The following is a 27,500-nucleotide window of genomic DNA, read 5'->3' as shown; positions in this document are numbered from 1 at the left end:
ACCTGGATATCCCAACCCTCCAGCCCTTTTTATGTGTCTGCAATATACGGCTCTCCCCAAAATTATTTGAAGTCTAGTTTTTGAGGTAGTTTACTATAAAGGTGATTAGCTCCCATAGCACAGGTATGATTTGGGTTGTTTCAATACTATTATTAAGAATAAGCATTAACACTGTATTAAAAGTGTTACATACAAGAGTTTTATGAAAAATAGTTTATGTTTCTGGGTGGGGGGAAGAAAAACCAAAGCACAAATATTTTATTTCAAGCCAATATTTTAATGTTTTCCTTATTTTTTTAGTTTTATTTATGTTGAACACCAAAAAATACATATGTAAGTGCTGTTAATTTTTATACAGAGCTAGTTTCTATTTAATGCTCTGCCTATTCAGTTATACAAGATGTTTTCTTCAGAGTTATCCAGTCTGTGCATATTTAAGGAGACTGTTTGGTGTAGAGTTGGTAGTATCCAGTCTCTTCCAACCAAGGTCTTACAAAGGGACATCTTGAAAATATTCGTTAGCTTTGAAGTGACAGTGTTATATAACCTAACAATTGACACACTGTTAAAAGCTTATAATAACTGTAATAATAAAAAAAAGTGAGATTTTATATAAACACTCACTATGCATTTCTATAGAGAGTTTATAATCAGGTTATAATTAAAAAGTATGTGCTACAGCTTGAAAAACATCTGTATGAATGGTATCTGTTTGACTTGGTAATAAACACTTACTGAAGACTTGATTATAAAGAAGTTTTAAACATAAAGACAGTAAGTCTTGAAGATGTGAGAATTTGAATAAGATTATATCAAACCATACTTCAACATTATTAGAAATATTACAGTTAATACCCAAGTTTTTAAAAAGACAGAATAAGAATAGTATAATGTATTCTTTATATAACCAGACTTGTTGATTTTCTTTTTCTAATAGCAAATGAAAGAAAATAGCAAATGAAAGAACACAAATTTTGCTAAGTCAAGCATTCCATTTACAGTACAGTTCTTTTTTAAATGCACTTGATAACAAAGTGTTAAATACTGAATGTCTTTTTTTTTAAATACTGAATGTCTTATTTTTTGTTACTGAGAAAGAACGTTCCAGCATGAAATTTATGCAAAATCATTTACACGTAAAAGGAAACTGCAATAAATGCCTGTTTCCTTTAATCCTGATGTATCAATAGTTTTTGCAAAATTCTGTTGAAATTTATTGTCGTACAATAAGTCAGTGGACTTAACCACATGGGAATAGATTTTTGCATTGGTGCATAGTACCACCATTATTAATAGAGTTCAAGTATTCCAAATGTAACAATTTTTGAATTTTATATTAAATGTATACCACTAATTACTAATTATCACTTTCTGAAGTTCCCAAGCTGAACACTCATTCTGCTCAAAACACAACGAAATGTTGCAGGTTGTACCTCCCAATACTTCACCGGGTTGTTGGATAAACTTATTGCACTGTATAAAGATTTCTTCATCTTTGGCACTGTTGGACAGAAATCATTCACTCCCACTTTTGTAATTGAATTAGAATGAAGAAAGATTATCTGTTGTAATAGGGGGAAAGAATGGATTAAAAATTCATGATAAATGTAAAAAAGAAGATATTCTGTTTGTAGTCAGCATTTGTTCATGGCTTTGTCTCTGTTTTGAACTGATCTGGACATATTTTGCTTAAAATATATGTGCTCATTTATGCCTGTTAAATATTTATTATAAAGACTCAAGCTCCTGTATTATGCAGAAATTGCTGTATGTGTGAAGTGTGGTGTAGTACTCATGCCGAAGCCCAGCTCAGCCTGGTCAGCACAAGCCACTCTCCTGTCCCTGTCTCTCTCTTCCTGTCTCTACTTACACACACTCACACACACACATAGATGAAAGTTTTCTGTCGTCCAGTAAGTCAGTAGACTTACCACATGGGAATAGATTTTTGCTTTTATGCATAGTAATACCCAACTTTTATATATGGATGTGTGTGTGTAGGGTTATTTCAGTACCATATGCAATAATATGTTTTTAAAGTATCAGAAATGAGTGGAAGAATGAAATTTAATGCTCTAAGAATTAGATTTACAATATGGATGTGAAGAATTTTTAGCTAGCATTTTCTGCGTTCAAAGGAGAGAAGTATAGCTAGAGCTACTTTTTTGTTTTATAGAAAAATATGTCTATTGACATCTTAAATACATATCTGTAATATGGCATCAATAGTTGAATCTTTATTTGCACCAATGGACAAAATACAATATTATAGGCTATGTATATGTCTTGTTAAATTATTAAGAAAAAAATTGGAAAATATAAGACCTTCCCTTCATTCCCTTTAATAGCCCTATAAATTCCTTCTTTGGACTCTTTTGGCAACTGAGATATCTAGGAAGTAAAAGCAATCTACTTAACTAACAATGTTTTGGCATATTATAAAGAAGGAGCCTTTTGCTGGCAGACTAGGATACTAGTTCTAGCTTTTGTTACCTCTGCATTTTGCTTTGGTGAGATTGATCTGAGCCAGTCCTGAGAACTGTAGGCACTGCTAAAACCTCTACGTTTTGTGTTGGAGTCGCTGCTGCCCTCTATTAATCTTGGGGACTTTGTGGCAGATGCATTATATGGTTTCCTAGCAGCTCAGCAGCAGTGCAAGATGTAGTTTACCACAGCACTGCCGTCATTCGGAATGGAAAACAGTGCTGGACATGGGTGTGTTTGCTTTGTGGACGTTCGTTGAATGTATCCTTATGACTATATTTGTGTTATAATTCTGTTTAATTTTTTTAATGCTAGCAATTGTATGGATAGACTTAAGATGCTCAGAATCTAGGATCAGTGTTGTGGAGTAAAGTACTCAAAGACTGGACAGCTTAAGGGAGGAAAGACCCCACTTGTGCCCATTGTTTAAAAAAAAAAAAGAGATTATACACAACATTTGAAAAAAAAAAAAAATCAAAGCAGAAGTCATAATCTTAATTGGCAGATTATCACCTGCCAATGTCACATGCATTTTGATGGGTTCTAGGCTAAAGGGTTCTTTTTGTGCAGCGAACAAGGCTTATTTAAAGAAAAATTAGAAAGGAATGTAGAAGCAAGTGGCTCAAGACCCAGTTTTGTTCTCAATGTGTTTTTCCTTGGACGATGAGGACCTTGTACAATATATCAAGGAAAGCATGTAAGAAAAATGGACTAAAGGTGATGTGAGATTAAGTAGGGATGCTTAATTTGAGGTCCATGGATGGAAATCAGGAAGATCTGTAAAATTCCTAAAATTATGTGAAAAGATTTTCTTCATATTTTTTCTTGGGAGTATCTAAAGCTTTATCAGATTCTCCAACAAGTCTGTGGCCCCTTTCGACTAGTCAAGAGTTGCCGATTAGACAGAAAAGTTTTTCTAATAATGAAGAACAAGAAATGTGAGCCCTTAGTGCTCCAAACACTGACTCTTGATTATATATTCTGGCCTGAGTTTTTTGAAAAGCACACACACTTCTAATCTGGCACCACATTGATAATGAAAACACCTGGGACTTTATCCACATGCTCTTCCTTCATAAAATGTTTACAGAATGAAAAGTTATATAATCCTGCTTGATTTCCTCCTGACCAGTCCTGCCTTTACATAGTTATTGCCACCCCAGAAACCTGAAATTATCTGTCAGCACCTTCACTGCAATGACCTTGACAGTTTCAGCAGAAGAAACCAAGGGTTACAAACGGGTTCCTGAGTGTTTTAGCTGATACCTTAATAGAAACTGGCCTTCTGACACTCTTGCTGCATAAAACATGTTGGATAATCTGGAGGGTCACTAGGGTATTAGGAGGATCATTAGGGTGTGAAGCTACTTGCTTCTTTGCTTCAGATACATAAAAACAAAGGAAAGTATTAATATCTGCAGAACACAAGTAGAATGTTTTACCTGGAGGTATTTCAACTCTTGTAATCCTGAAGGCACTTTTTTTAGTTTGTTGTTTTCTAGGTGTATTTCTCTCACACGTGGTATGTTAGCAAGACTTCCATTTTCGATATCTGTGATCCTGTTGTTTCCTAGACCAAGCCTAAAAATGATAATAAAATGCATCAACCCTTGAGCAGATGATATGATTCAATTAGTTGAAAACACAACTAAGTTAGAAATATTTATATATATGTTCAGAAAAAGGTATTCCATGCTTTCTTTTAATAACCTATTTCAGGATGTAATAGCCCTCTCCTTTACTGCTTCCCTGATGGCTCAGATGGTAAAACGTCTGCTTGCAATGCAGGAGACCAGAGTTCGATCCCTGGGTTGGGAAGATCCCCTGGAGAAGGAAATGGCAACCCACTCCAGTACTCTTGCCTGGAAAATCCCCATGGACAGAGAAGCCTGGTAGGCTACATTCCATGGGTTCGCAAAGAGTCAGACTCGACTTCACTTTCACTTTCTTTCTACGTCAGAAAATTTTCTAACCTATGTGCAACAAAAGGAACATTTGGAAAGTATCCTTTTACTCATTCCCTTTTTCATTTCTGAGACAGAATGATAGCAATCCATTCTAGTTTTCCCTCAATTTTGATTGTGTCCCTCTACATATTCTCTAAGAAGTTTCATTAATATTGTCATCATACGGACTACCACCTACAAGTTGGATAGGATTTGAGAAATGTTTACCTTTGCAGATCTTTGTATCGTTTAAAATCCTCAAGTTCCACAACTGAAATTTTATTATAATCTAAATGTAGCTCCAGTAAAGTTGAAGGTAGGTCTAATGATAAGAAAAGAAATATGTATGTTAGATCAGGCTAGGACCAAGCCCTATTGATTATTTATTTACTTGTTAAGTTTCACATTATAGACTTAGGCAGTTTTGGGGGCTTTGCTTTTTATTATTATTATTATTATGGAAAATTTCAAACAAAAATAGAAACTAGAATTATGAGATACCTTGCTGGTTGCTTGGCTTCAACAATTATCTCCATTTTTCCAATTTTGTTTCATTTACTTTAGTAGTTATTTGTTATCGATTTGTTTTTATTAATTTTTTTTTTACTAGAGTACTTAAAATCAAATTTCATATATAATGTCATTTCACTTGTAAACACTAGACATCTCTAACCCCACAAGGTCATCTTTTTTTTCCCCTTACATAATCATCATGTCTGTATCACGTCTAACAAAATTAGCAATAATTCTTTCCTATCATCTAATAATCATTTCCCTAATAACCTCAAGTGTATTATTTTACAGTTGATTTGTTCAGGTCAGAATCCAAATAAAGTGTACAGAGTATATTTGAGTCTTGTATCTCTTTAAATCTCTTCTTCTGTTACATACTACCTCCTCTTTCTCCTTCTATTGATTTGTTTCAGATATTAAATTGTTTGAGATACTCATTTGTAGATTGGGCTAATGGCCTCCATCGAGGCCCTTTATTTCTTATTACCTAGTAGAAGAGCTGACTCATTTGAAAAGACCCTGATGCTGGGAAAGATTGAGGGCAGGAGAAGGGGATGACAGAGGATGAGATGGTTGGATGGCATCACCGACTCAATGGACATGGATTTGGGTGGACTCTGGGAGTTGGTGGACAGGGAGGCCTGGCGTGCTGCGGTTCATGGGGTCGCAAAGAGTCAGTCATGACTGAGCAACTGAACTGAACTGAGTAGTTAGATCTAGAGACCAGATTAGATTCAGTAAATTATTCTTTCATCTGATAGTCTTCACGCTCATTCATTGATTACTGCTACTTAGATTTATTATTTCATTAACAATTGGAAAATGGTGATTTTCTGATTTAATCGTTCATTATGCATTTATTAGGTGAGATTCTTCTCTAAAGAATTTTCCTTCATTTACTGTTTAGTTACTTTATAATACAGTTTTTATAGAAAAAGCAGCATAAATGTTTGATTTCATTAAAGTAATGAATTGGTACAGTACCCAGAGGTGACCAATGAATTTTTTTTCTAATTTTTGACCACATCCTTCAGCTAGTAATTGGGGACCTTAGTTCCCCAACCAGGGATCAAACCTGTGCATCCTGCATTGATTGGATGGTGGAGTCTTAACCACTGGACTGCTGGGGAAGTCCAGATGAAATTTTTTTTTATATCATTATTTTCCTGGGCTCCAAAATCATAGCGGTCAGTTACTGCAGCCACAGAATTAAAAGATGCTTACTCCTTAGAAGAAAAGCTATGACAAACCTAGATAGCATGTTAAAAAGCCAAGACGTCACTTTGCCAACAAAGGTCTGTATAGTCAAAGCTATGGTTTTTCCAGTAGTCATGTACAGATGTGAGTTGGACCATAAAGAAGGCTGAGCACCAAAGGATTGATGCTATCGAATTGTGGTACTGGAGAACGTCTTGAGAGTGCCTTGGACAGCAAGGAGATCAGACCAGTCATTCCTAAAGGAAATCAACCCTGAATATTCATTGAATATTCACTGAAGCTGAAGCTCTAATACTTTGGCCACCTGATTTGAAGAGAGGATTCCTTGGAAAAGACCCTGATGCTGGGAAAGACTGAGGGCAGGAGGAAAAGGAGACAACAGAGGATGAGGTGGTTGGATGGTGTCACCGACTCAATGGACATGAGTTTGAGCAAACTCTGGGTGATAGTGAAGGCAAAGAAAGCCTGGTGTACTGCAGTCCATGGGGTTGCAAAGAGTCGGACAAGACTTAGAGACCGAACAGCATAAACACAAGAATTTTTTTCCTTTGTTTGATATGTTTGATTCACTGCATTTCTGACCCCAGCTCTCTCCATATTAACTGAAGCTGGACTGAAAGAGACTAACCAGAACATTCAGTCAGACCTCGTCATTTCATTAATCCTACACATAATGTATTATTTTTCAATCAAAATTTCTTGTTTCCTAGCTAGGAAATACATTCTTTTTTTCAATTCTTGCTAAAACATTTCCTTACTTTATTAGCATTAAGACTGTTAAAGATAATTGACACATCCTTATGAATAGCAATATTCATCATGGCTGAATTTATATTGATTTTATAATGTACTTTTATTTTTAAAAATAAATAAATTAGCAGAAAATAATTCTAAACTGAGAGCATTCTAATTTCTTGAATTCTGATCAGTTGAACTTACTCATATTTAAGAAATGACTATACTCACATGTAAAAACATAAAACTGCTTTATGTTTTTTTGCTAATGACATTACTTGTTTATTTTATATTTATTTTATAGTATGGAAATAATGTTAGACAAAAAGCAAATTCAAGCGATTTTCTTATTTGAGTTCAAAATTGGTTGTAAAGCAGCGTAGACAACTCGCAACATCAACAACTCATTTGGCCGAGGAACTGCTAGCAAAGGTAAAGTGCAGTGGTGGTTCAAGAAGTTTTGCAAAGAAGACAAGAGCCTTGAAAATGGAAAGTGTAGTGGCTGGCCATCAGAAGTTGACAGTGACCAATTGAGAGCAATTCTCGAAGCTGATCCTCTTACAACTAAAAGAGAAGTTGCCAAAGAACTCAACATTGACCATTCTGGGATCATGCGGCATTTGAAGCAAATAGGAAATGTGAAAAAGCTTAGTAAGCGACTGCCTCACGAACTGACCGAAAACCAAAAAAATCATTGTTTTGAAGTGCTATCTTCTCTTATTCTATGCAAAAACGACGAGTCGTTTCTCAATTAGATGGTGACATGTGATGAAAAGTGGATTTTATATGACAACCAGCGACAACCAGCTCAGTGGTTGGACTGAGAAGAATCTCCAAAGCTCTTCTCAAATCCAAATTTGCACCAGAAAAGTGTCATGGTCACTATTTGTGGTCTGCTGCCAGTCTGATCCACTATAGTTTTCTGAATACCAGAAAAACCATTACATCTGAGAAGTATGCTCAGCAAACTGATGAGATGCATAGAAAACTGCAACACCTGCAGCTGGCCTTGGGCAATAGAATGGACCAGATTCTTCATGACAATGCCCAACTGCATGTCACACAACCGTCACTTCAAAATTGATCTACTTGGGCTCCAAAGTTTTGCTTCATCTTCCATATTTACCTGACCTCTCGTCAATCGACTACCAATTCTTCAAACATCTCGACAGCTTTTTGCAGGGAAAATGCTTCCACAACCAGCAGGATACAGAAAATGCTTTCCAAGTGTTCGTCGAATCCTAAAGAACGGATTTTTATACTACAGCCGTAAACAAACTTATTTCTTGTTGGCAGAAAATGTGTAGATTGTAATGGTTCCTATTTTGATTAATAAAGATGTGTTTGAGCCTAGTTATAATGAATTAAGATTAACAATATGAAAGCACAATTACTTTTGCACCAACGTAGGATATTTCTGTATCTACTCTATAGTCAAGCAGGTCTCTCTTCCGCTTTTGTTCCATTATGTAACAAAATTTTCCAGTTGAATATGAAGGAAAAACAGTTTTCAGTCTACTTCTTTTTTTTTTTTTTGGTATGGCCATTTTTATTTTTAAAGCCTTTATAATTAACATTACTTCTGTTTTATGTTTTGTTTTTTTGACTACAAGGCATCTGGCATCTTAGCTCCACAACCAGGGATCGAACCTGCACCCCTTGCCTTGTAAGGTGAAATCTTAACCACTGGAGACAAGGAAAATCACTTTTCATTCATCTTATGTTGTCAGGTCTAGTAAGACCTCTGGACCTCTGCCTAATTGCAACAGGGTGACTGTTGCAATGAGTAGTGATGATTGAATTATAACATTTAGGCAGTCAACCTCAACATTTGAGCAAAAACACATGAAAACAAAAAACTGTCTTTTGAATGTCATAAGCTTCCCTTGTGGCTCAGCTGGTAAAGAATCTACCTGCAATGCAGGAGACCTGGGTTTGATCCCTGGGTTGGGAAGATTCCCTGGAGAAGGGAAAGGCTACCCACTCCAGGATTCTGGCCTGGATAATCCCATGGACTGTATAGTCTATGGGATTGCAAAGAGTCAGACACAACTAAGCGACTCTCACCTATTAAGGATCTTAAAGGAGTAGTTATGTAAATTTATTAGAGATTTGAAATTTAAATTTCTAAAGATATACAATGTTCCTTTAGACTTTGGAAAAATCTTGAGAACTTCATAAGGAGTTAAAACTTCATTTAAAGATACACTTTGAAAAAAAAAATAAAGATACACTTTGAAACTTGAAGAGAATTACTCTCAGCATGTTTTGTAGTATAAGAAAACTGCTAATATAAATATAAAAAGTGATGATAACTGCAAGACCTGTGAGCCACAGCTCTGGGGTGGTACCCTGCTCTTCTGCTCTAGTACATCCTCTTACCGTCTGTGTCAGCTTCCAACTTATGAAAGTGATTTTATTTAACTTGTTAGGTAGAGTGTGTATTTTTGTTGTTCTAAAGGTTAGATGGTAAATGTAATATTTTAGCTTTCTTGTAGAAAAACTGCCATCTTGAAAACTAAATTAAGGTTTTTAATTGTGTAAGTTCTGAACTAAACTGATTTTTCCTATACTAAATGAAATTGTCTTTCCACTTTTACTTTAGATGAAATGAAAGATCAGTAATAGCAGCTTTGCTTGATTTTTTAAATTATCAGCTTATGTTTGTTTTGTTCATCTGGATCTGCTGAGTAATATAGAAAAGGAGTTAATGATACAGTAGAAGGAAAAAAAAGATTATTGTTGATTTTACTGTGGATATTGAAAGACAGGGCTGTTTGAAAGGAAAATGTGTTATTAATCATAGGGGTTATTTCTGATCCAGGTATTAGCATAGGATAGAGACTTTGTCAAGGGGGAAGAAGGTGAGACTTTAAGTATGGGCTTGGAGAAAGGTAAATCCTATCTAGTTAGTCATCAGTTGGGCTTCCCTGGTGGCTCAGATGGTAAAGCATCTGCCTGCAGTGTGGGAGACCCAGGTTCGATCCCTGGGTTGGGAAGATCCCCTGGAGAAGGAAATGGCAACCCACTCTAGTACTCTTGCCTGGAAAATTCCATGGACAGAGGAGCCTGGGCTACAGTACATGGGGTCGCAGAGTCAAACACGACTGAGCAACTTCACTTCACTTCACTTCACTTCACTTTGGGAATCTTGTAAGTAATGCTTTAGAAAATGGGTCCTGTGGCAAACTTAAGAACCATGTTACTTTGAGGCACCAGCTTCAGGTGACATGATAAAGAACATGGTGCTCATTCTGGTACCGGTCATGTCTCTCTTGTAAAAGTGTTTAGCATGTGCCCAACATTGTCTTCAGACTTTGCTGTGCATTAGCCTGTTAATGTACATAGCTCGGCTGTAAAAAAAAATGAGGTGTAGTGTTCCTTGCCCAGAGTATACACCCACCCCTGCCACAGCCAGCATCCGCCAGCCTCTCCTCACAATTCCCACCCTGAACTCCTGCTACAAGCCTGGAGAAAGGTCTCTGACCCCGAGCATTTCCCTCTGCTTTCTTCTCTACAGAATTCTCACCTCTCTGAGACACTTCACAGAATAACAGGTATAGATGAGTAAATGTCAGGAAAGAGAAAATAAAAAGTTCATTGCTTCTTAAGTTTTATTCTCCCTGGGAATATAGATTCTGGTTTCATACTGTCAAAAAAAGAAAAAAAAAAAAACCAAAAAACTCTACATATGGTTCTTTTTGTGTACATGAGAAAACACTAAATTTTGTACTATACTGACCAGATATACTGGTTTAAAAGAATTCTGTGGTTTTGACAGTGTTTATAGCATTACATTTAATAGTCATTTTAAGATGACAGTTTAAAAAGTACTATATAAATACAAACCTTTTGGAATTGAGGTCAGTTTTGCTTCTGCAATTCTGATATGGAACACTGTTACCCCTTCAAATGCCCCTGGTTCAATCCCATTGTTATCCAGAGGGTTTGCACTCATTTCTGTGGGGGGGGGGGGTGGAATTAAAATTTAGCACACATATGTTGTATATGAAGGAAACTCAGAATACAGAGATGCATGTCCCTAGAAGTGTGAGCATTATTGTTCAGACTCTTCTTTGCTCAGTGTATCTGTTTCTGGCGGTCTCAGATGACAGAATTCTTTGTATTACATAGGCTGGACTGTATAAAAGCTTTACTCTTTTGCTTTGAATTACTAAATCAATAACTTACTTATTCTTTTCCAACCATGAGCATGATCAAGATTTTGTTACAGTAATATTACCTTAGGAAGAAAGACCACCATTCATATAATTCAAAACCTTTGTGTTTTCCAGTGTACATTTATTTGTCACCTACTTAAACTTTTAAAATTGCAAGTCAATTAAAAATTATTTGTTAACAGAAATATAACTGAGGAAGTACCAGATAGTGAAGCTATTTGGTAAGTATCTGGCACTTGGTTGAATTAAATGAGTAAATGAATGAGAATATTGGTTAGGAATTTTGAATAGATATTGTGGGGGAAGATGGCATGGTTATACCATGGGTGTTAGAAGTAAAATAGTGTGTAAAATTTAAAGTATATAGTAAAAATGCCATAGCTCAATAATCTTAAAGAAATAAAAGTTAGCTGTACATTCTAAATAATATCTCAATTAATTTTGTAGGTTATATTTGAGTAGTTTTTACATTTAAAATGATATCTTTAAATTAAATAAGAATAACAAATATTCACCAGTTAAGGTACAATCAGAAAATAGAAACCATATTAGGGAATTCTTTAGAGTACATGTGTATTTATGTATAAAATATTTCTTTAAGTGCCATAAATTTTGTTTGATACTTTAATTGATTTATGAATGGTTTATCTAGGTAAAACTTATTAGATTCAAACAATTAATTTTAGAAATTATCAGTCCTAAGTTTAATGATGATAAAGATTTCTATATCTGCGTATTGCATATAATTTCAAAATGTTCCATTTATTGGCAAAAACTTACCTAGAACATGTAAAGCATTCATTCCTTTGAATGTTTCCTTTTGTATTTTCTTAACTTTATTGTCATGAATTCTGAGTTCTGCTAATGATTTGGGAAGATTAAGCGGTATTTCACTTAGTTGATTGTGGGACAAATATAGCCTTCGCAACTTCTTTGTGGTTAGAAAGGCTTTTGGGTGAATCTTTGTTAGCTTATTGTTGTTCAGAATCAAAGCCTAGATAAAGCATAAAAAGTTGTACCAAATCAGGAATTTAATTTACCAATATTTGATTACCAATATTCAGTAGTGATTGGAAATCATGGAAATCAATGCAAATTGTGTCATTCATATACTTTATTAACCATATAAATAATTCTCCAGTCCAATCTAAGCTAATACACACTCGCGCATGCATGCGCACACGCATACACACACACACACACACACACACACACACACACACACACATTTGCCACTGAGTTGAAACAGTGCAAAGCTTTAACAATTGGTTTCATGTCTTCGGTTTATCTTGAGTAGGTGAGGTGTTTCCGTGTTTAAGTTTCCCCTCTCCTATTTCAATTCATGGAAGTAATGAATGGTATTATCTTTATCTTATCTTAAATCTGTTCACTCTACAAAATTCAGTTCAGTAAACACCAAATACATTTTTGCATGATATTATCTACTCTTAAAACCTCATTTCTGTCTTGTTTACTAATGTTTACTGTTTTCTCCAGAATAGAGACTTGTAAGAATAAATTCCTACAATGTGCCCTTAGCATTCTGGCATACTGTAGACATTGGGGAGGTGGTAGAAGGTTCTGAGGAATGACTCAACCCCTTCTCAGTTCTGTGGCTATTTCTTGTTGCAACGTGGCAACACTTTTCAGAAGAGACACAACCCCAGAAAGTGAAGGAACTTATACCAGCCTGAATCTGTTACCCACAGTCAAACCCTTTATAACATGTTGAGGGTCTGACTACAGCCATCTAAGTCTACTGGGGTGCAGAACTTCAGAACCAAAACTGGTAAAGTCCTTGGTACCAGGGCTTGCCAGTCGCCTAATAACTATTTTGAAAACATGCCAGATTTTGCAGAAAGAATTTTCAATGTTTCCCAAGGGCAATGGCAAGTGGTTTAGCATTCCTAGAATCTACTGGGGCGCAGAACTTTAGAACCAAAACTGGGAAAGTCCTTGGTACCAGGGCTTGCCAGTCACCTAGTAACTATTTTCAAAACATGCCAGATTTTGCAGAAAGAATTTTCAATGTTTCCCAAGAGCAATGGCAGGTGGGTTTAGCTTTCCTAGAACCTTTTATTCCTCTCTGCTAATCTGGATCCTCTCATTCTTTTAGGGAGCAGATCTAGATTCTTTCCTTTTGACTTCTGTCTCCAGTACCATTCTACAATAATTTTCCTTGTTTCCAGACTGACTTAATATGCCTTTATACTGTTATTTACATTGTTGTTGTTTCACAGAAGAAATACAAATACTTTGGCAGTTAAAGTCCCTTTATTATCATGTTTACTGGTTTCACTGTGGGCCTTTACTATCTCCTTTTTCTTACCCTTCTTTCAGACATCACTAATTGTAATAATTTCAACTAAAAAATGTTAAACTGAGAAGAATTTAAACTACATTTTGTTACCAACTGGTGAAATATACTCCTTTCTGTGTGCTGCCAAATTTAGAATGTGTTCTCTTTTCCTTTGGTTATACTGAAAAAATGAGAGGACAGGGAAGATTGAACAGCTTGGCAAACTCCCTCAACCCCCATGAGGTAAATGTAACGGAAATTATTTCTGTCCTGTTAGTGATGAGGAAATGAACACAGTGAAGAAAAGTGATTTGCCCCCCTGCCTGCCCCCACCCCTCTGCCCTCCATACTTTGCTCTTCCTCTCGTGTGCACTTCCTGTGGGCTGCCACTGTCAGGAGCCCCAAAGGGAATGTGGGCCTCAATTAGATCCAACCATCACAAATGGGGTTTTGTTTGTTTTTTCCCTCTGGTTAAGACATGCAGTTGTCATACTGCATAAAAGGAAGGATAAGTAATACAAAATGGGGTAAGAATTTTTAACCCTCAAATGCTGCCCCAGCAAATTGAGTTAGCACAGTGTCTCCATTTAAGCAGTACTTTCAATGTTGGCTTTCACATGAAAATTCCAAACATAGCAGTCACAGAGCCCCAAACAGTGTGGTTATATGTAAGGACAGAGAATGAGAAAAGTATAGTCTTTCAGCGGTGGGACAATAAGTCTTCATGATGAATGTGTCTGTATAAACAGGCTGGAAGTGAGCTTGGAATATGTGCGTGTGTGTGTGTGTGTGTGTAGTGATCTCACTTACTCTCTAATGCTTCATTGTTCTTTGTGCAAGAATCAGAATGCCAAACAAGCAGCTGAAACATAATGTAGAGAATTTATAGGATATCTAAAAAAGTAATTTTAATTCTCTTTAAAGACCAATGCCATGTAGATGATGCTATAATTAAATAAGTGTTTTGATATACAGTATGCTAACAATTTAAGTATAAAGTGTGCTTTTAAAAGTACTTTACATTCATGCATTGACCAGTCAAGAAACACTAAGCTGGTAGCAGCAGTAGTTGACAGTTGGACTCTGAGCACCTTGTATACATTCACTCATCTAAATAACTATTCTGAATTCAATACTATTATCACACTTCTTTTACAACTGAGAGAAGTCAGACTTAGAGAAGTAAGTCAGTTTCCCAATGTTTCTAATTCTGTTAGGCCGAGATTTCGGCCTTGGACTGCTGAACTCCAGAACACTCCAATACAATGCCGTTTAAAAATTGACTAAAAGAAAGTCAAGGAGGCCTGAGACAGCTCCTGACGCCTTTTCAATTCTTATTTCTCAATGAATAACTGGAGTACATGTAGGTTAAATCCCTGGAATACTCCTAAAATAAAATAATGATGTGACAAATTAAAAACTTACTGATTCAGAATTAAATATGGCATTAATGATTGTGGTTTTATAGATAAATATAGGTTGAAGAAGTGGTAGAAGCATTCACTATATTTCCAACATCTGAGGGCAAAATAATGGCCTTGCTATTCTTTAAAAGTCTCTGTAGACTCGAGTTAGTCGGGTAGACTCGACAGATCCTATTATGCTATTTCTGACTGTTTACGTGAGGCCTCAGTTGTAAGATATATATATGTTCTTCTATTTGCTCTTTTCTTTTTAACATAGAAACTTTATTATGTATGAAACCCTAGCAAATCTGCACCGTACATTTGAAAGGGAAAAGAACAGTCAAGGCTCCACAAGCCCAGCCACCAGGCGTGCGAGGGAGAGTATGGCTTCGCAAGGGGTTGACCTGGGCTTTCTCTGGGTGCCATCCTTGCCAGGCCTTACCAAGGGGATTTAGCAAGAGAGTTGAGTAAAACACCCCACGTGGTGTCTAGAACACAATCATCCAGCTGACATTTAAGCACTGGTTTCGTAATGGGATTTGGTAGTCGTCTTTCCCTGCCTGCTAGGGTGGTTCAACAGGGTTCATGTGGGTAGGGTGGCCTCAAGCCTCTCAGACATAGGAAGAGAACAGGGCTACATGGATGGCTACATAGCAAGAGACTGCTATGGTCATAATATCTCTCCCATCACCTCTTAGTGCCTTACAGGTAACAGGTTTACTTTCTTCTCTCCAGCGTAGCATGAGAATGTGGGAAAACAGCCTAGAAGAGCAGTATTGCCTTACCACCACAGCCTGGTGCAAAAAAGAGGCTGTTCCACTCTAATATTACTCTGAGGGGAAGAGATGACACCCCATGTCTGTGACAGTGTGGAATCAGGTTCTTCCCCCAAACTGAATTTCAGATAGCATTCAAAATTTTACCTGCTAAAATCTAGAGGCCCAAAATGTTAAATAGAGAAATAATAATCTTTTAAATTTTAGAAAGCTAAAATATTAATCAGTATAGTAAGAAAAGTTCTTTTTCATCTTCAGAAGTCTAGAAAAAAACCCACATAGATATATTTAATCAATTATGTGTGTTGCACATGCTGCTCTTAGAGCTTTATGGTTTCTTAAGTCAGTGGGTTTGCATACTGCTTTTCTTACATTGTACATTAATAAGTTGCTATAAATAATCATAGTTTCATTATTTTAGTGTGTAATGACTGTGATTACCGAAATAATCTCATCTAAGGACCATTTACTTGAATTCTTAGCCCACTGCCTTTCAATGGTCTATTATTCAGTAAATGTCAGTTGAATCAAATTAATAATTGAATTAAATCTATAATTTTTCATTAACTAGAACAATGCAAAATAATAGGATTTTGTCATTCATCACACAGAGAAAATAAAGCCTTGTTTATACAAAAACAAATACAAGTAATCGTTGTAGCAGTGATAGAGATTTTCACTTAAATATTTGAAAATATGAACATGTATTCTTACATAAAGTGAAGTGAGTCCTTTAAAGTCATTTTCTTTGATTTCCTTAATTTTATTGTTTTGAAGGTCAACCAATCGAGTATCAAATGGAATGTTGCTTGGGACGGAGGACAGACCTGGGAAATAAACACATTGCGTACATGTTATATCCTAAAGATAAGACTGCTGATATAAGTGTGCTTTTTAAGAAATTCGTGATTGCCATTAAATAGTAGATGACTTAACGTGTAGCAGATGACAAAAACATTGGTCTTTGGAATGGCCTAATGATCTTATCAAGTAACTTTATTTTTACAAGGTGTCTTCCTAGGTCTAGCTATCAGTTCAGTCATAGTGACATTAAATGGAGCTAAGTTGAAGTGCTCTAATATGACTACAAGGAGGAGACCTCCAGTGGAGGCACAGATTCTGCTCATGCACTTTTGACTAAAGAATATTGACATTCTTTGTAGATTTTCAGGCAGTCGTAGTGCTAAATTGGAGCCTGTAGGTTTTGATCATTTTAAAAAGCATCAATATGTAGAAAGTTATGCCTAGAAAATAGATAAATAAGTTTATTTTCATGTATACTACTAAAAACCTTACCACCCATTTATTTTAATAATGAGCTCCTCTGATTAGTTGTAAATTATTTGATTTACAAAAATTTATTCATCTGTTTGTGACTCCATGGACTGTAGCCTGCCAGGCTCCTCTGTCCATGGACTTCTCCAGGCAAGAGTGGAGTGGGTAGCCATTCCCTTCTCCAGGGGATCTTCCTGACAGAAATATCAAAACTGGGTCTCCTACATTGCAAATGGATTCTCTACAATCTGAGCCACCAGGGAAGCCCTAATTAAATTATTTAAAGATGTAAATGTGTTTTTTCTTTCTTAAAGAAGCAGAAAATTAGCAGGAGCAGTATGTGGTACATTTCTTCCTTACTTTCCTTGCTTTCCTTAAATGGCTGAAAATGTGCACCCCTGATTGTTATTAGACATTCCATATGATGTTATGCTTGATGAGCATGGGGCCTTCTTGGTTTTCCTCTATATTTTATTATTAAAACATTTAAATATACAGAAAAGTTTAAAGAATTTTACAGTGAAAACTAATATTCCTTTTTCTCCCATCAACATTTTACTGTACTATACTTACTGTCCATCCATCCATCAATTTATCTTTTTTATGTATTTTAAAGTGAGTTTCCGATATTACTACACTTTTAGTGGAGCCATCCTTACTCCTGAAGAGTGTTTTCATTTAGTCACTAAGTCACGTCTGACTCCTTTGTAACCCCATGGTCTGTAGCCCGCTAGACTCCTGATGAGTAATATTAATATTATATTTAATAGCCGAAAATTGAAGAATTCAATATTAGAAAATACTATGAATGTCAACATTCCACTTGATAGCCCTCGATACTTTCCCCTTTATACTTTAAAATTGACAATTCTTTGAAGAAGTTTAACATAGTTGGAAAGAGGGAAAAGGGGGTAATTTGATGGGTTACCAAGGTAGCAGCAGTTTTGTTAGGAGATTACTTTGATTTTAGAAAATAAGTGGAAGGTCTTGTAGGAAGCCAGAGGTTCTGCAGACAGGACCTGTAACATAAATTTTGACAAACCTTCCCTTACCCTACCTCTGATGAATTTGGAAGCTTCATTTTCCGTGGTCATGGGGTAGGTGACGTTTATGCTGCTAACAGCGCCGTGTCATTTTAAGGTATGTGCCTGTATATTCCATTAAGACTTTCACAGTGATTCTAGCTGATAATAATATCCTCTTTTTCTGGATGGTTTTTGTTCACCTTTCTCATTGTATCCCATAATAACACATTTTTAAAGTCTCTGGAATTCACTGTAACAAGTTTCAAATATTGCCACAAATGCTGTGACCATGGGAAATGAATCTAAAGCTTACAGAGGCATTGTCTGCTCATACATACCCTCCAAGTGGCCTTGATGAGCTCCAGGTCCGGTATGGGAAATGTGAACTATACCTTTGGCTTCCTACAGTGGGTCAGGTCTGAGTCATTCCGTGTTTTGGAAATAGCTGACTACAGTTTCAGTGTGCATTCCTGTTACACCTCTCCCTGAGTATGCCCTTCTGTTTGACAGCACTCTTATTAGAAGTATTAAAATAATAAAATACTCAGCAGAGAATTATACATTTTTAAGAGACTTTAGAAGGTGACTTGCATTTCAGCCACTTCTTTTCTAGATAGTTTTAAACTCAAATCATTCAAAACACATAGAGTATTGTCTTTAAAATGTCTAGATTAGAGATTTCACAAACTCTATAACCTATTCATTGTTTTGGACAGACAACTTACTTTGTTATTATAGAATTTTGCTAGAAAGCACAGTTTAAACCAGTTGACACTCTAAAAGATGAAACCGCAGTGACATCCATTCTCTCTGAAGGAAATTAAAGTGAAGTACTGATTCAAATTTGAAAAGAGAAGGAAATGTTCTGTATATGAAATTTCCAGTGTTTCCCTTGGATTTTCTGGATTTTTAAAATAAGTTTGGATGGACTTTGGGGTTTGTTATACTTTTCAAAAATTTAAATGAAAAAATTCCTTTACAGTTAGCTGATTTTTAAAATTTCAGTGAGGTCTTTCCCTATCCTTTAAATTTTATCATAACAACATCATTCTTCAAAACAAATTGATGTATGTTCTTACCTAGATCAGAACAGTGTACAACTCTCGAATAGCATTGGCATCCAAATGGACATGTTGAAAACAGATCAAATGGGAAGAAGGGGTTAACTGGCTCTCTTGTTGGAAAGAGAGAGTTGTCAGCATCACTGTCACCTTCGTCTTCCATGTCCTTCAGCATCATATTCTTCAGTGTCATGTATGAAGGGTGAAATAATGGTTTGGCAGAGCACAAAGTCAAGAACACTAGAAGCACATACTCCTTCATGTCTTCCTGTGTAGAGGACCAGTCTAGAAGTAAGTAGACATTGAGGATTAAGTTCAAGTTTAAATAGATATAGTTCCTGCTGCTATATATTTCTCAGGGCTGGCAAGAATACAATGAAATGGCATTCTTATTTGTTAGTAATGTGAGAGTAAGTTTATTAAAAGTTTTTGGAAAGCAGTGCAACAATATGCATTGGATGCTTTATGAATATCTTTATTTTTTCATCTAGTAATTCTACTTTTGGCATCTAGTCTCAAGAAACAATTCTAATGTGCATAAAGGTGTTCATCACAGAATTATATAATAACAAAAGATAATTTAAGATTATACTAATGGTTAAAGGGAAATAGTAAAATAAAATAGGGTGTATTTATTCCTTGAAATACTTTGGACCTCACAAAGTATTTGCAAATATATTTAAAAATAAGAAATGCTGTTTTTTGAAAGAAAATATAAAAAAAATCTATATGTAGTATACTTACACACACACACAAATCCTGGCACAAGTATACCTAATTGATGATATTATCTGGGTTGTAGAGTCGTGTCCTTTTTTCTTCAGTTTCTATACTAAGCAATAAGAACTACATTTATACCTGGGAAACTAATGTTTTGGTTTTTAAAAAAAAAGAAAAAACAGGTTATCATATTCCTTTATTCTTAAAATCTTTCCATTGCCTTAATGTCTATGTCACTTTTAAAGTAAAATCCTTCATGTCCCATTAGTACATCTGGAAATTTTCTTTAACTTCTTTCCCACCAGCCTCCCTAGCCTCATTCTCAGAGTTAGTTACTTTTTCCACAGTGTTACTGGATTTCTTCCTTCCAATCTGTTCCATTATCCAAAACATCTGATGTCCAGGCTATTCTTTCTCAACTCATCGTTCCACTGAGTTCCTTTTGTTTAGTTTTTAGGGGGTGGGGGTGCTATCACTAGCATTTTTCTAAAGCCCACACAGAACTGGAATGTACAAGTGAGACACTTCTGAGGATTTGTTGTCGTATGATGGCAGATCTTCCCGCAGGTATGTTTATTCGTGGTTTCTTAACCATTAACTGTGAAACATACAGGTTTTTTTTTGTTAATTTTCAAAAAGTAAAACCATTATGATGTCATCTAAAACAGACTTAGGCCTGTCTTCCCTTTGGAGCGTTCAGTTGGCCGCACATAAATCTACCGGTGAGGCTGTAGCCTGGCAGGGGGTAGTCCATACGCAGCCGGGTCACCCAGCAGTGTGGCTGGGCTGCTGTGCCTGAGCATCAGACAGCACCTCGCCACAGAGGACTGCTAGAGTCACTTAGAAGTGACCCAACCTCAGGAAGACTGGCTCCCTGAATCCTTGAGTTATGCCAGCTTCTTACGATTTTCCAGAAGTCAGGTTTAATGTCTCTCCACCGCCTTGCTATTTCCGGACTTGAAAACCAGAAAGGAATTAACTAATTTAATTAAAATATTCATATATATGTGTATATATTTTAATCATCAGAGGAAGATTAAAAAAAAAAACCCTACTGTCATCAGTGATTAACCTGATAATCAACATTATTTAACTCTTAGAAACCTATACGGCAATATGCACATTTTGCCCAGTGGACATCACCAGCCTTGTCAGATTTCCCTGTGATAACTCACACTCAGTTGTCCTAGGTAAGGGAGAATATAGGACACAGAACAGTAAAAAACTTTTTTATTTTTATAACCTTATTCTGAATCCCACTTCAGGAGCAATTCTGCCCTCCCATCTCTGCACTGCCTTGTGGAATTGTCAATTCAGTTTATTCTAGATACATCTGTCAGATTAACCAGGAGGAATGGGAAGTACAAAGAGCTTCAGTGACTTCCCCAAGACCACATGACCAAACTGAACTAGAACTAGAGTTAGAGCTCATGTGTTCTGACACATCCTTGCATCCTCTGCTGCAGCCCACACGGGAGCACTCTCTTTTATCTCCTTTTAGCTAGTGATTTCTGTCATCTCTTCCTTTCCAGCCAGTCCACACATTGCTATTCAGTATACATCTCTGCATAAAGGAGTGCACTCACAGCTTTCAGAGGGTGGAAATGAGGGTGGCTGGGTAGTCAGATTTGTATAGTACAGAAAGAAATTGTTCTGGCAACTCAAGGCCCAGCAGCTTCTGTCAGCAGGTTACCATTCCAGTCACCCTGGAATCCTGGCACCGGCACCTGGTTATGGTCAGCTGGGCTTCATTTCCAACATCATTTTTTGGGACACTGTTTCTGCTTCTTGGCTGCCTGCCTCGCTTTGCTCCATTATGTTTCTTGACCACAGGTTTCTCTGTGGTTCCTGGCTCCTTAATGCTTGGTGCCCTGCCTTGTCTTGATTTCTAAAATTCTCATTCTTGAGCTAATTTAGCTTTTGGTCCTTATCAAAACCAAAGCTTGTCCCTAGTACCAGTTTATTCTTTAAGATTGTTCTGCACTGCAGCTCTGTCTTCTAGGTCCATAGCTGCCCCAGCCTTGTTTGACCTTGGTGGAGAAGTTAGTGGTGGTGAAGGCATTAGCTGTCATTTGATGTCCCGTCTCTAGCTTTCTTTGAGGTTGCTGAGTTTTTCGTTGGGCATTTATCAGTACCCACTATGTACTAGGCACACATACAGAATCCTTGAAGTAGAACGCATTTGGATGCTTTCAATGGACATGTCTCTCCCTATGCACTTCTCCCACGCTTCCTTGCTCAAAAAGCAAAAACATACCTTCTAATCCCCTACTCTCGGGTAAGTGTGGAATTATTCTAAAAGTGAATGCTTAAATGGCAGGTGCACTAATAGAAAAAGTAAAAACTAAATGCTCAAGTTAGTAAATGGAACTAAACTGCAGGTGGTCAGTGCCAGCTGTGTACACTGTTACTCTAATGTTTGGAAGAATCTCCAGATGTGTGGTTCACAGACTCTGAAAGTAAAATTCTTCGCCATAAGTCTCTGTACTCCTCATAACCTTCAGTTTACTGTTTAAGACCAATAGAAGTAAAGATATCAATAAAATATACATACACAAAAAAATGGTTGAAATAGAATATACAAACCTAATAAAAGGGATAGTGGGATTATGAGTTAAAGGTTATTTTCTTGCCTATGGTGCATATTTTGTAAATTATTATTTTGCTTTTTAAGTATTTTAAATAGCAGTCTGCAACAAAATTGTCTTTGCTCTGGTCCCCTATATACTTTTGCCTTTTCTTACCACTTCTATATCATTAGACAGTACAGTTAAAGGTTTCCCATATACTACCCCCTCAAAAGTCAGCCAACAATGCTTCAAAATAGTTTGGAGCTACAATTTTTGGTAGGGCTAGCACTATTTACTCTGGTCCATGGGAGGCAGAAGAATTTTAATAAGGTTATTTTTTAGTTGATTGGTTGTTTGAGTTTCATTGGTTTTTGTTTTTTGTGGGGTTTTTTGGTAGAAACTTAGAGATAAATAGGTTGTAGTTTCCCTGTCTAAACCAGAAAAATCTAACGTATAGTATCCCAGAAATATAGACCTAAGAAAACCAGAAAACTTTAAAAAAAAAAAAATACATGTAACAAGAGGAATATGTTAGAGATCCAAAGTGGGAAGCCATACCACGTCTTGGCCTTTCCCTGTAACCTGGCAGCAGGCCAAGGACTTGCCTTCGTTCCTGCAAGCCCGATTTCCCGCTGCACTCATGTTGCCCTGTGACGTAGAAGAGCCCTGGAGCGGGATGCAGGCTGGGATGAGGAAGAGAAAAGCAGTTGTGACAGACTTAGAGGGATGCTGGTGTGAGGAGCAGAGCCGGAATGACGCGCAGAAGGGTGGTGTGCAGGTGAAGGAGAGGAAGGAAGCCAGGCATGAAGTGGGGGTGGGGGCTTGTTTCTCTTCCACGTCTCTCCCAATGGGCTTTCGATCAGCCTGCTTGCGGAGTCAGAAGGAGCATCAATCAGTTTACTTTCCTCTCTTCTTCTTAAACTGATGAGCTACATGAGATCCTCCCTGCCTTAGATGAGATGGCAACTCTGGCTTGCTAGATGAGGCAGTGGCCCCTCTGTGGTAGTTGGGAAGCTTTCCTTTGGCTGGCTGGTGGGGGCAGCCACCTGCCATGCCTTCCTGGACCCTTCCCTTGTGAGTGAGAGAGGAGACATGCGGAAGCAGGAAATGTCATTTCGCTGAAGCTCCCTCCTAGTGTTGAAGTTTCCTCCAGAACATTGTGGACCAGATGGCGTGCCCACTCTCTGATTGCATGACTCCAGTGAGAGGACTCAGGGAGCTCACCTCCTCAAGAGGCGTCCAGTCCCGCTGTTGTCCATCTGTGGTTGACAGGAAATTCTTTACAGAGACCAAAATACCTTCTGTCACAGTATTCTCTCTGTGCTCCTTCTGTCTCCTATTAGTCATATGAAATTAATCGGATCTTTTTGCATTCTCTTATCCTGGTTACTTGAAAAGAGAAGTCAGGAGAACCTTGATTCCATGAGGAATTTACCAGTTATTCCCTTCATTTGAAATGACAAAGCCTTGATAAAAAGAAGTGATTACAGACCCTAAACCTCTCCCTATTCTAGTTAAGCAGTTTTTATCAGTAGGAAAACACTGGAATGTCCAAGAGGGAACACTAAACAGTAGTGTTTTTCTGTTCAGTGTGTAGTGTAGAGAACATTGTTTCTCATTTAAGTGATGTGCCTTTTAGTTGTTTATCTTATTTTGAGATTTTGGATCAAAATATTAATATGGATCAAGCTCTTATTTGTTTAGTTTTGGCATTTAGATTGTTATTTTTAAAATCTTTTAAAGTGTTTATGTCTTGTTCTCAAGAAAACTTAGTATTTCCCTGATTTAAACAAGTTTTGCCAGAGTTTCCTAGTCATCAAAAGCTTTGAATTTTGGTTTCAAGTTTCTCTGAGTAGTATTTGAAATATTATTTCAATGCTACTGCTGTTATTACTAAGCCATAACATATTAGAGCCAGGAGAGGCCTTTGAGACTTTGCTGCCATGCCCTTTTTTAAAGTGGAAGAACCTGAAGCTGGCCTCCTCATTCCTGCATTATCCACCCTTCTGCTTAGCCTCCTCTAAATGGGTCTTACTCTCACAGTGACTTCCAGACAGTAACCAGACTCTCCTCAGAGAGAATGGGGCAAGAGGTTTGGCCAAGTTCTTAGGATTGGAATTGTAGCTAAGAAGTGTCTTTCTGAATTTACATAAGCTCCTATTTTCTGCTTAAATGTTCCACAAACTTAGAATGGAAAATCTGTGTAAGTGAAATGGTATTTCCTCTCAGACACTATTATTAGGAAAATAAATCACTGTGCTTTTAAATTCTATCCTTAAAGGTCTGCCTGGCTGAAATGTTCCTATCAATTCACATGAACCAATAATAGTTTTCAGTATGTAAATGTGATATACCATTTTTTGTGTATTCACAAAAGGAATCCAGACTAAATTCAGCTGTCATCAAGGTACTTGTAAGTGAACAAGTTAAGTTAAACATCCAAACATGCATTTGGAAACTTACTCACAGTACCTTTTGGTCATGGAAACAGATACTTGTAAAGCCTATGATTTCCTTAAAGAAAGAATTAACTTTACCTCAAAAGTATAAATAGCAGCTGATTGAAGAACTTGCTGGCTGCTTTTCCCTTTATACATTTTGTCCTTCATCAGTTTTTCAATACATCCAGCAATCTAGCTGCCTTTAAAAACAAAAAACTCCTACCTCTTCATTTTTCTAATTTTTCCTATGCTTCCTTAAAACTTGTGCTTGTAAAATTAATCTGTTCTGTCTCAAACCTCAGGTCAGATATCCGAATATTCTTTTTTTAATATAGTAGTTGTAACAGAAGACTGCATATCCCATCTTCTTTCCACCAGTATCCTATTTTTCTAAATACTAAAAACATCAAATTGCTTTTATATGTGGGTGGACTTTTTTTTTTTTTTAAAACTCAATTCTTAGTGAGATTTTGTAATCCTTCATTTTTAAAGGCATACAGACTCCCTCAGATTGCTTTGTGACTTAGTCCTGTACCATGTGGCTACTGTTCATGGCTGCCACACCTCCAAGGAGATTTAACAAGAAAGAGAACTGCTCTGTTAGACTATGAGGGAGTGGGGTATCAAATACATTGTTTAACCTTTTAAGAATTCACTTTGAGAGGGAATACAGGATCTTTATTTTACATTCTGACTGGATTTTGTGAAGTCTCTAATCTTTCATATTGAATATAGAGCTTATTAAACTTGGCTGATAAATATTCTTTCTTAGAGTTATATGAATCTCCATTTTAACTGTCCAGTGCTATTTCATTACATAAGAATAAGGAAGACATTTATCAAGGAAAAACATGAATATTCACATGTTTAGTAAAAGCATTTGAATAACTCATATGTTTTTTAAATGCCTTAGAAAATAACATAGTTTCACATTTTGGAAAAAAAATTTTTTTTACTATTTTCACTTAATGTATTTTTAATATCCCCAAGCTTTTTTATCATTAATGTTATTTCTTAAAAGAACATATTCATAAAATATTTGTTTAAATGATTTTAAAAATCATGTTAACTTTTATGGTAAAGAATAATGACAGGTTATCATCTAGCTGTTTTAAGAAGTCACAGCTATGTTGAAAGTAAATCCATTATATATAAAACATAAAAGCTAGAGTAATAGTACATATGTATCTAAGTGCTGTTTTTTTAAGAAATTATACAGATAAACTTTAAACTATATTATATAATTTATAGGCATTTATGTTAATAACATTAATGTCCTCTTAGTATTGACTAAGACAATTGTACACTAGTGCATGAAGAAAAGACATGAAAACATACCTTGTAAGAAGAGAGTAAGTCCTCTTGAAAGTAGAATTTTCCACCATGTACTACAAATCTATAACGTAAATGTCCTCAGCTACTGTTTAAGAAGAAAATATGAGAAGGTATTACATTTAAAAGAAAAACACCCTTCTACAGAGCCTGGTGTAGCTGCACCCTGGGTGACACTGGAATAAGCTGCTTCCACAGATTAGCCCATGTTAGTACTGAGAAGCGAGATTAAAACTTGTTACTGCTCATGTGTTTTCCATCACTGTTTGTATCATAGCCAAGACTTCTAGCTAAACTCTAGACGTCTACTGGAAGATTCTGAAGAAAAAAAAAAAAAGAGTCTAATAATTCATGGCAACTGGCCATTGAAAGTACAGTCAAAGTCATTCAAGAAATACCTGATTTGAAAAAAATACATTATGAAATTCTTAAATGAATGAATACTTATACATTACAGATTTAAAACTCACTCTATATAGACTAACAAAATATTTATCAATTTTAGAAAGGGGTACTGAAAGAGTACATTATTGAAATGTAAACCCAATCTCCAGATGTACCTAAGAAAGGAGCCATGCTCTTAATTTTCTTCTGGTGACTGAAACTATTACAAGCATATGTCTCAAGATTTTCTTTAAAAGCTTTTACTCCTGCCATAGGCATGTCAGTGGAACTGTAAACCAGGCCCTATAAAATCCTTCTAGCCTTTATACTGTGATACAAACATAGACTCAAGGATACAGGTGATGCCTCCTTGGACTTTCCCTTTTCAAGAGAATATCACCTATGACCACATAGCATTTAGGGAGGATGTGGAAGCAGGAAAGCAACATTCTCTGTCACCCTGAAAGAATGCCCAATTCACATCAATTAAGAGACCATCCTTCAAGGACTTTTTTTCTAAGTCTGGTGAGAAAGACTCACCAGTACTAGGTAGCACCAAACCAGCATCTTCACGATGTGCAGATTTGGGGGCCAGCCTGTTTGCAAAGCATGTTTCTAGTAGTTAGCAGAATTTCTTCTCTCCTCCCACAAAGAAAATCTGACTGTTGTTTGTTCCCAATTCCCAGAGAAATGGCACAAGTTGAAGCAAGCCATAGCTAGAGTGCTGTGCCTCCATTGTACAGGGCAGCCAGCCATCAGTTAAATAAAATATCCTTCTGTGGCCCTCACATCAGAGAGTTCCATATGCCGGACCTCCCTCTGCAGAATTTTAGGCCTGTCCTCGGTGCAGCACCTGAGGTTTGTCAGGCCTCCTGTTTGGTTATAATGCTCATGTACATATTTATTCAGTTATATTTAGCTCAAAACATTTGTCTGTTACCTTGATGAATTGGGACATTGTAAAGGTTGAACTGGATTTTATTAACCTGAGTTCCATCAAAGCAGCGACCGTAAATGGGAAGCTCCTTGGGCAGAAATCTGTGTCCTTCACAATGTTTTGTTTTTTTAACTTTAACTGGAAGTAAAGTTTACATTCCAAAAAAACAAACATCATAATGGTAGAGCTCAATTAAT

The 27,500-nt window shown here is 36.5% G+C and overlaps 2 protein-coding genes across 2 annotated transcripts in view; one reads left to right on the top strand and one right to left on the bottom strand.

Moving 5' to 3' along the window:
* Positions 1–27,500, top strand: part of LOC122710226 (centromere protein P) — a 225,125-nt gene that overhangs the window by 113,573 nt on the left and 84,052 nt on the right. The gene's annotated exons all lie outside the window — the stretch shown is intronic.
* On the bottom strand, positions 257–26,241 carry ASPN (asporin). The gene is made up of 8 exons (XM_043927881.1): positions 25,989–26,241; positions 18,938–19,204; positions 16,273–16,385; positions 11,858–12,071; positions 10,746–10,856; positions 4,659–4,752; positions 3,927–4,065; positions 257–1,562 (listed from the first exon to the last, which is right to left on the bottom strand). Exons 2-8 carry the CDS (start codon positions 19,179–19,181, stop codon positions 1,365–1,367), a joined length of 1,113 nt encoding a protein of 370 aa, XP_043783816.1. The 5' UTR covers positions 19,182–19,204; positions 25,989–26,241; the 3' UTR covers positions 257–1,364.

Source organism: Cervus elaphus, chromosome 16, assembly GCF_910594005.1.
Source record: "Cervus elaphus chromosome 16, mCerEla1.1, whole genome shotgun sequence".
In the NCBI taxonomy this organism is placed as follows: domain Eukaryota; kingdom Metazoa; phylum Chordata; class Mammalia; order Artiodactyla; family Cervidae; genus Cervus; species Cervus elaphus.
This window is presented reverse-complemented; position numbering and strand designations above follow the sequence as displayed.

Excerpts from the sequence above, each read along its gene's own strand:
- ASPN (XM_043927881.1), bottom strand. The coding sequence starts at position 19,181 with ATGAAGGAGTATGTGCTTCTAGTGTTCTTGACTTTGTGCTCTGCCAAA. Across the intron at positions 16,386-18,937 it reads TGTACACTGTTCTGATCTAG|GTCTGTCCTCCGTCCCAAGC; the intron begins GTAAGAACATAC and ends TTTATTTCCCAG. Across the intron at positions 12,072-16,272 it reads AAGGACTCACTTCACTTTAT|GCTTTGATTCTGAACAACAA; the intron begins GTAAGAATACAT and ends TGCTTTATCTAG.